This window comes from Ipomoea nil, unplaced genomic scaffold, assembly GCF_001879475.1.
Source record: "Ipomoea nil cultivar Tokyo-kokei standard unplaced genomic scaffold, Asagao_1.1 scaffold3199, whole genome shotgun sequence".
Classification (NCBI taxonomy): domain Eukaryota; kingdom Viridiplantae; phylum Streptophyta; class Magnoliopsida; order Solanales; family Convolvulaceae; genus Ipomoea; species Ipomoea nil.
The window spans coordinates 382,126-391,615 of NW_017619627.1; the positions used below are offsets into that span (position 1 = coordinate 382,126).

Below are 9,490 nucleotides of genomic sequence, written 5' to 3' on the forward strand. Positions count from 1 at the left end.
CGGCCATCCCATTCGCAAAATGGGGTATCGACCTGCTAGGTCTTTTACCGGTCGCCCCAGGACGTCTAAAGTTTTGTGTGGTAGCTATCGATTACTTCACCAAGTGGATTGAAGCCGAGCCACTGGCTAACATCACCTGAGTATCAATGCCGACGTTTTCCGTGGAAGAAGGTGATTTGTTGTTTTGGACTACCCGAACATATAGTTAGCGACAACGGTCGACAGTTCGACTGCCGGCCCTTCGCCGATTTCTGCCGACGGCACAGCATACGACACACAAAAGTGTCGGTCGCCTACCCCCAGGGTAATGGGCAAGTTGAAAATGCGAATCGACGATCGTGGATGGTATCCGAAAGAAGTTAGAAGACGTCGGATGGAATTGAGCGGATGAACTCGACCGAGTCCTATGGGCATACCGAACTACCCAGAGACGGGCAACCGGCGAGAGCCCGTTCTCTTTAGCATACGGCTTCGATGCCAAGGTACCCGTAGAGGTCGTTGAGCCCACTCATAGGGTCAGCAATTATTCGGACGAAGGAAACGAAGAAAGCCTTAGGATCGAAAAGAACTTCTTGGAGGAACGAAGGGAGGCCGCGCATGCCCGCATGGTGGAATATCAGCAGACTGTTAAGAGGTACAGAGATCATAGAATTTGACCATGAACCTTCCAGGTAGGCGACTTCGTGCTACGAGATCGACAGGCCAGTCAACCCACGGAAGGGGGAAAGTTCGCTGCCAAGTGGGAGGGGCCCTACCGCATCGCCGCAGTGGTCCAAGCTGGCACATACAAGCTAGAAACCTTAGAAGGAAGGCCCATCGATCGGATCTAGAATGTAATCCACTTAAAGAAATACTACCAGTGAAAGGTCAGCCGTGTTGAAACACAAAAGTTGTGTCTGTAGAAATATAGCTGTTGAAGTTGTGTAGGGTTGTGTCTATTAGGATTGTGTCTCTTAGTCTGTATATATTTATCTATTGTCTCCTCATTGAGAAGAGCAAGTAATAAAAACTTCTTCTACATCTTCTTTCTCAACATGGTATCAAGAGCCAAAGTCAAAATTTGAAATTTTTTTTTCCGGTGAACAGTACATGTAACTGTTCATTCGAAATTAATTTTTCAAATTACTTGCTATTGGTGAGATATTTTATCAAATTAGTACTACAGCCGCCTTACCCATCCTCCGGCGACCATTACCCATTAATTCCGGTCGCCGGAATCTCCTCCACGCGCCACCGCGTCGCCGGCGCTCCGACACCACGCGCCGGCGCGTGAGGCCATCTCCGGCGGCCTTTTCCGGCGATATTCTCCAGATCGTATCGTCGGCTCTCCTCCTTTCCTTCCGTGCAATCAGATTTATTTTTGGTCACGATGTCTTCCGACGGAAATTCTGATAATTCGGGTACTATTTCTCCTGCCAATAATTTACCTACTTCTTCAAGCTCTGTTTATGTGCCTAATCTGTCTGGAAACCCGGTAATCACTTCTGAAAGATTATGTGGTTCTCAAAATTACCACTCTTGGTCGGATGCCGTAGAATTATGGTTTATGGGCCAAGGTGTTGTTGACCACTTGCAAAAAGAAGTGGATATGATACCGGAAAAAGAAAAGACAGTTTGGCAAAGGTTAGATGCTCAACTTTGTAGTCTCCTTTGGCAGTCTCTTTCTCCACAATTGTTGCCTTTATTCCGGCCCTTTAAGACATGTGTCGGGGTGTGGAGTCTAGCTCAATCTCTGTACACTAATGATGTCTCTCAATTCTATAATGTTGTTGACAATTTGGTTAACTTGAAGAAAGATGGTATTGATATGGAAACTTTTCTTGGCAAAGCCCAAAGTTTGATTGCTGAGTTTGGTACACTCATGCCTATTGGTGGTACACCCGCAGAGCAACTTACCCAACGAGAGAAATTCTTTGTCATACTTCTCTTAACCAAATTAGGTCCAGAATTTGAAAGCATCCGGAATCAAGTTCTTGGAAGCAACATTGTCCCGGGGACCACCGAGTTGTTCAAACGGCTCTTGCAGGTCACCTCCATTTCGGGTACTCACACATCCACTACCGAACAATCTGCACTAGTCACACAAGGAGGTCGTGGACGAACTAACAATCGTGGTGGACAGAAAAACACTAGAGTGTGTGATTATTGTAATAGAACTGGGCACACACGAGATCAGTGTTGGAAACTTCATGGGAGACCGATACGTACGCAAGCAAGTGTTGCTCAATCTCAACCTGGGGAACCAAATTCTCGAACCATTTCCGCTGCTGAGTATGAAGAGTTTGTTCGATTTAAAGCCACTCCCAAAGCTTCTGGTTTAACTCCTGCAGCCTACACTGATGGAACTCATACTGCCCTTGTATCACAATCTGGCCTGAGCGGACCATGGGTTATCGATTCAGGTGCCTCTGAGCATATCTCTAGTAACTCATCTTTATTTTCTCATTTCACCAAGTCTAAGTCCCTTCCATCTATTGTTTTCGGTAATGGGTCCAAGAGTACGGCTACTGCAATTGGAAAGGCTTCCCCCCTTCCTACTTTGCCTCTCTCTTCAATTCTTTATATACCTAACTGTCCTTTCAATTTAATTTCTGTTCATCAACTTACAAAATCTTTAGACTGTACGGTCACTTTTTCTTCTGATTCTGTCATTATGCAGGACCGTCGTTCGGGGAAGATGATTGGCTCGGGGTATGAATCAGAAGGACTTTATCGATTATCTACCCCAAACCCTTCTACAGTTTGCACTGCTACCATTCCTCCTTCCCTTGCCCATGACCGACTAGGACATCCTAGCCTTAAAAAATTACGGCGACTTGTCCCTAGTTTGTCTCACTTATCTACCCTAGAGTGTGAAGCCTGTCAGCTTGGCAAACATTCTAGAACATCGTTTCCTAATCGTGTTAATAAAAGAGCTGCTTTCCCTTTTTCCTTAGTTCATACTGATGTTTGGGGACCTTTTCGTTATAATTCAATTCTTGGTTTTAAATATTTTGTTACCTTCACTGATGATTTTTCTCGTTGTACATGGGTCTTTTTAATGCAAAACCGTTCTGAAGTACATAATGTTCTTCAAAAATTTGTTAATGAGATAAAAAATCAGTTTGGGGTGTCTATTAAAACTTTACGAAGTGATAATGCTGGAGAATACTTTACAACTCCTTTATCTAACTTTCTTGATTCAGCGGGCATCCTCCATGAGTCATCTTGTCCCGATACTCCACAACAAAATGGGGTATCTGAACGTAAAAACCGGCATCTCGTTGAAACAGCCCGCACCATGATTATCCACTATAAAGTCCCTCCAGAATTCTGGGCAGATGCTATCCTTCATTCCTGTTATTTAATAAATCGTATGCCTTCATCTGTTTTACATGGTAAGATACCTTATAATATTTTATTTCCCGATAAGCCTCTTCATACTTTTCCTTTAAAAATTTTTGGGTGCACTTGTTTTGTCCGGGACACTACCCCATGGCGTGATAAATTTTCTCCAAAATCCTTAAAATGCATGTTTGTTGGGTACTCTAGGTTGCAAAAGGATTTCAGATGTTATTCCCCTGATAAGCATCGATTTTATGTATCTTCTGATGTTACTTTCTTTGAATCAACACCTTTCTTTTCGTCTAGTTTACCGACCTCCATCTCTCATTTTCCTGATGTTCTTCCTGTTCCTACTTTTCAAGGAGGGACCGAGGTACATTTACCTCAAGATCCGTCATCACCTAGAAATCCTAGTCCCTCACCTACTAAACCTCCTTTACAAAACAACGTTGTTACCCCCTTTCCTTACACTTATCATCGCCGCTCTCGACCACCCGCGACAGTTCAAATCGATGAAATCCCAACTGATTCATCTCTCGAGCTATCTATGCCCTCGAACCCGGTTCCGGCAACAAGCTCTCCTATTGCAAGTCGTGTAGGTAACAGGTCATCACGAAATCCATTTCCCATATACAACTTTATTTCATATGATCGTCTCTCACCTTCATATAATGCTTTTATCACATGTTTATCTTCTGTTTCTGCCCCTAAATCTGTTAAAGAAGCCCTTTCCCACCCTGGTTGGCGTCAGGCTATGGTTGATGAAATGGCTGCTCTTCATTCATCGGGAACTTGGGAGTTAGTTCCATTACCCGAAGGTAAAACAACTGTTGGTTGCTGATGGATCTATACTGTGAAAGTTGGGCCCAATGGACAGGTTGATAGACTTAAAGCTCGACTGGTAGCTAAAGGATATACACAGGTTTTTGGGATTGATTACACTGACACCTTTTCACCAGTAGCTAAAATTGCTTCGGTCAGAATCTTTCTTTCTATGGCTGCCGTTCATCATTGGCCCTTGCATCAGTTAGATATTAAAAATGCCTTTCTGCATGGAGATTTAGAGGAAGAAGTCTACATGGAGCAACCTCCTGGGTTTGTTGCTCAGGGGGAGAGTAACTTGGTTTGTAAGCTCAAACGTTCTCTCTATGGTCTAAAACAATCTCCTCGTGCCTGGTTTGGACGGTTCAGCATAGTAGTGCAAAATTTTGGTTTAAATCGAAGCAAAGTTGACTATTCCGTCTTTTATAGACATCAACATGGTAAGAGCATTTATCTTGTTGTATATGTTGATGATATTGTCATTACAGGAGATGATGTTGAAGGAATACAATTGTTGAAACAACATCTATTCCAACATTTTGAAACAAAAGATCTGGGGAAGTTAAAATACTTTTTGGGAATTGAAGTAGCACAATCCAAGCAAGGAATTTGCATATCACAAAGAAAGTATGCATTGGATATACTAGAAGACACAGGTATGATGAATTGCAAACCTCTTAACACTCCTATGGATCCAAATATCAAACTCCTACCAGACCAGGGGGAGCTTATCCAAGATCCGGGAAAATATAGACAATTGGTTGGAAGATTACTTTATTTAACTGTAACTCGACCTGATATCTCTTTTGCGGTAAGTGTTGTTAGTCAGTTCTTGGCATCTCCACGTGAAAGTCATTGGGAAGCTGCCATTCGGATTTTACGATATATTAAAAAATCTCCAGGCACTGGTTTGTTATACAAAGACCATGGAAACCTTGAAATTATTGGGTACACAGATGTAGATTGGGCAGGTGCATGGGATAGAAAATCAACATCTGGATATTGTATCTTTCTTGGTGGCAACTTAATCTCTTGGAAAAGTAAAAAGCAAAATGTTGTTGCTCGATCAAGTGCAGAAGCCGAATATCGATCTATGGCCGTTGGAACATGTGAACTTGTGTGGTTGAAAAACCTCCTTACCGAACTGCAGATTTGTACAAAGGAGTCCATGAAGCTCATTTGTGATAACCAAGCAGGTTTGCATATTGCATCAAATCCAGTTTTTCATGAAAGGACGAAACACATTGAAATTGATTGCCATTTTGTTCGAGACAAAGTTACTTCTGGAGATATTACTACATCTTTTATAGGCTCAAATAATCAATTAGCTGATATATTTACTAAAGCTTTAAGAAGTCATAGGATTGAATACATTTGTAACAAGCTTGGTGCATATGATATACATGCTCCAGCTTGAGGGGGAGTGTTGAAACACAAAAGTTGTGTCTGTAGAAATATAGCTGTTGAAGTTGTGTAGGGTTGTGTCTATTAGGATTGTGTCTCTTAGTCTGTATATATTTATCTATTGTCTCCTCATTGAGACAAGCAAGTAATAAAAACTTCTTCTACATCTTCTTTTTCAACAAGCCGCATGTATTTGTCTAAAATCCGACTTCGAATAAAATGCCTACTGCTTTTGCATCTCGGCAGTTATTTCTAAGTAAGAAAAAGCCTAAAGGGTCGCCTCGACTGAGGGACTCGGCGAGAAGAGATAGGAAACAAGGGCACTGATCCTTAGACGTTTCCGAGAAAAAGCCTACAGGAGTCGCCTCGACTGAGGGACTCGGCGAGAAAAGATAGAAACGACGGGGCACTGACCCTAAACAGTTTCTAAGTAAGGAAAAGCCTAAAGGTTCGCCTCGACTGAGGGACTCAGCGAGAAGAGATAGGAAACAAGGGCACTGACCCTTAGACGTTTCCGAGAAAAAGCCTACAGGAGTCGCCTCGACTGAGGGACTCGGCGAGAAAAGAAAGAAACGACGAGGCACTGACCCTAAACAGTTTCTAAGTAAGAAAAAGCCTAAAGGGTCGCCTCGACTGAGGGACTCAGCAAGAAGAGATAGGAAACAAGGGCACTGACCCTTAGACGTTTCCGAGAAAAAGCCTACAGGAGTCGCCTCGACTGAGGGACTCGGCGAGAAAAGAAAGAAACGACGGGGCACTGACCCTAAACAGTTTCTAAGTAAGAAAAAGCCTAAAGGGTCGCCTCGACTGAGGGACTCAGCAAGAAGAGATAGGAAACAAGGGCACTGACCCTTAGACGTTTCCGAGAAAAAGCCTACAGGAGTCGCCTCGACTGAGGGACTCGGGGAGAAAAGAAATAAACGACGGGGCACTGACCCTAAACAGTTTCTAAGTAAGAAAAAGCCTAAAGGGTCGCCTCGACTGAGGGACTCGGCGAGAAGAGATAGGAAACAAGGGCACTGCCCCTTAGACGTTTCCGAGAAAAAGCCTACAAGAGTCGTCTCGACTGAGGGACTCGGCGAGAAAAGAAAGAAACGACGGGGCACTGACCCTAAACAGTTTCTAAGTAAGAAAAAGCCTAAAGGGTCGCCTCGACTGAGGGACTTGGCGAGAAGAGATAGGAAACAAGGGCACTGACCCTTAGACGTTTCTGAGAAAAAGCCTACAGGAGTCGCCTCGACTAAGGGACTCGGCGAGAAAAGAAAGAAACGACGGGGCACTGACCCTAAACAGTTTCTAAGTAAGAAAAAACCTAAAGGGTCGCCTCGACTGAGGGACTCGGCGAGAAGAGATAGGAAACAAGGGCACTGACCCTTAGATGTTTCCGAGAAAGAGCCTACAAGAGTCGCCGCGATATAAGTACTCGGCAAAGAAAATTTTAACACATGGACAAGAATTGCATAAGTTAAAAAGAAAAGATGCAAGAAGAGCACCAAAGGAAGATTTCATTCATGAAAGTCCGAAGGGCGGATTAGCCCTTACAAAAAGTTTATTATAAAAAAAAATCTAAACTACGGGAGAAGATAGATCAGCGTCGACCTCCTCGACTCGCTCCTCTGCCGATGTTCTAGCCGGAGGGGCAGGTGAAGGGTCTTCCGCTGGAGGCAGCGGCTCAATCGGCACGACCGGATCCACCACTGGTAGGGCCGCCGCCGGGGAAGGGTCAGCGGTTGCAACGGCTGCCTCGGGTGCCAGTAACAGGTCTAGCACCGGCTTGAAGCCCCAACCCTTAGGAGTAAAAGTTGGGTCCCGGGCCAGAAGAAGGCCATGTATCTCCAGCTGCGCCTCACGGAAGCCCAAGCGGTAGTCACGCTCGCCGAGATCCAGCAAGTAGTCGTCTCCCTCTAGGGTCACCAGCCACTCTTTGCCAGCGCCTCTCGACGACCCTCGACCGCCGACTTCACGTCCGCCTCAAAGGCGGCCGACTTTTTGTATTCAGCAACGGCGGCGGAATTCGCGGCGGCAGCCTTGTCTCGCTCCTCCTCCCACTGGCGGGTGACCCTCAAGAGCTCGGCTGTATAGATCTCCCTCGCCTTGACGAAAGCAGCCTGCTCTTCTTGGTGAGCCTCCTCCGATTAGCGCAGACGATTGCCAAGAGCCTGCAACGTGGTCTTGAGTGCCCTTATCCTCTTCCTCATCTCCAGCTGGAAGGTGATGTTCTGGGAGAAGAGACATGTTAGCAATAATTCAGAGTAAAAAGTGAAGTCAAAAGGTAAAAGACGATGAGAGCTTACCCGGTAGGGCTGGCGCAGAGAAGCCTCCAGGATGTACTCATCCTGCATCTTGTTTGCCGCCTCCAAATCCTTGGGAAGGAGAACGTGCTCGGCCCATTTCTGAACCGAGTAGTCGCCCTGCCATATCTGAGCGTCCTCCTCGAGCTCCAAGTTCAGCTAGATTTTCTTCGGCTGAGGTGCATCCGACTGCTCCAGCGGGCGCTTGGAGCTTGGGTTCTCCGTTGGGGCCGGAGGCGGAAGCCTGGAAGGAGAAGTAGTAGGAGAAGGCGACAAGTCCACAACGTTCCTTGGTGGAGTCGGAGTCGCCCGGAGAGCTGGAGAAGGAAGAGAGGCGGAAGCTGCTGGGGTGCCAGACAAGCGCTGCATCAGTCGACGCCTCATCTTCTCAGCACGGTCGGCTATGGCTGGGGTCGGAGCTTCAGCTTCGTCCGAACTCGTGGGGTCGGAGTCGTAGGAACCTGCACAGATTGGAAGAGTTAGCATCTGGACAGAGAAAAGAAGCGAGGAAAGAGATGGAGTTGCGAAAGGCTACCTGTGGTGGCCGCCCCAGTAGGCAGGAGACCCCATTTCGCCATGGCCCGCACTCAGGACCAATGCTTGGCGGAATAGGGCCCATGCTCTTCAAGAACTCGGCGCCCTGGATCGCGTCCGGGGTGAAGACAACGCGCCGGGAGCAGGGTTTGAAGAGAGCAGCCAGCCACATGGTTGGGAAGGTGAAGGTTGAGAAGGAAGGATGAACAAAGAAAAAATAGGGCTTCCAGTCCTTTATGGAATCTGGAAAACCCTCAAAAAGTTGACGCCCAGGTCGGGCTGAAATTTGGACGAACCCCGGGGAATGTGAGCCAACCTTGTTCACTGTGAACAAACACCTGAAGAGATCCAGGTCGGGCTCACAAAGCCACCAGTGACAGAGAATGACGAAACAGACAAGGAGGCGGTGTGAGTTGGGTACGAGTTGACCCGGGACCAAGTTGTAATGACGAAAAAAGAGGGAAAGAAATGGAGAAGGTGGCACTCGAAAGCCAAATGCCACCGAGTGCAGATGGGCGCCGACACAACCCTCCGGCGGGTCGTAAATCGACCGGCTTTCCGGTGGAAGAACGGTGGCCGATGGGCCTAGAAGGAAGCGGACCATCTCGAGGTCTGCCTCAGTAATCAAAGACGGGGACCCCGCCGGACGGGATATGGGGTCAAACTTTCCCATCGGCCGTCGGAGACTGTCTGGAAGGGCCGCCACTGTCGTAAGTGGGGTCGGACTCAAAGGAGTAGCCGCCCTAGAAGAAGAAGGGGCCGGCTGTGAAGAAGACGTCGATGGAAGGTTAGACGGGGCCTCCATACGACGAGGCGGGGAAGAAGAAGACGAAGTAGAAGAAGAAGAAGTCGAAGTGGAAGACACCGCCGAGCAGCGGGAAGATGAAGAAGAAGAGGACATGATCGAAAGTCACCAACCTGAGAAGTCTCCGGCGAAGGGAAGAAGAGAGAGAGAGTCGTAGCCGATTTGGGTTCTTTGTGAGAATTTTTTGGATGAAATGTGTAAAAGGAGAAGGGGGAGGTATTTAAATTGGGGAGAATCCCAAGAGACTGCCACGTGTCGACCACCTACTGGGAGATGGGAAGAGCCGATGGGATGTGAAGGGACGGCTACA

At 46.8% G+C, this 9,490-nt stretch overlaps 1 protein-coding gene across 1 annotated transcript; it reads right to left on the reverse strand.

Annotated features, from left to right (window-relative positions):
• Positions 1-8,000: 8,000 nt before the first annotated feature.
• On the reverse strand, positions 8,001-8,419 carry LOC109168423 (classical arabinogalactan protein 9-like). The gene is made up of 2 exons (XM_019317448.1): positions 8,377-8,419; positions 8,001-8,302 (listed from the first exon to the last, which is right to left on the reverse strand). The coding sequence occupies exons 1-2, from the start codon at positions 8,417-8,419 to the stop codon at positions 8,001-8,003; spliced, it is 345 nt and encodes a 114-aa protein (XP_019172993.1).
• Between the last annotated feature and the right edge of the window lie 1,071 nt (positions 8,420-9,490).

What these genes read in the sequence shown, in the direction of transcription:
- LOC109168423 (XM_019317448.1), bottom strand. Translation starts at nt 8,419, where the DNA reads ATGGCGAAATGGGGTCTCCTGCCTACTGGGGCGGCCACCACAG. An exon ending in TACTGGGGCGGCCACCACAG is followed by an intron (nt 8,303 to 8,376) that starts GTAGCCTTTCGC and finishes CAATCTGTGCAG; the next exon opens with GTTCCTACGACTCCGACCCC.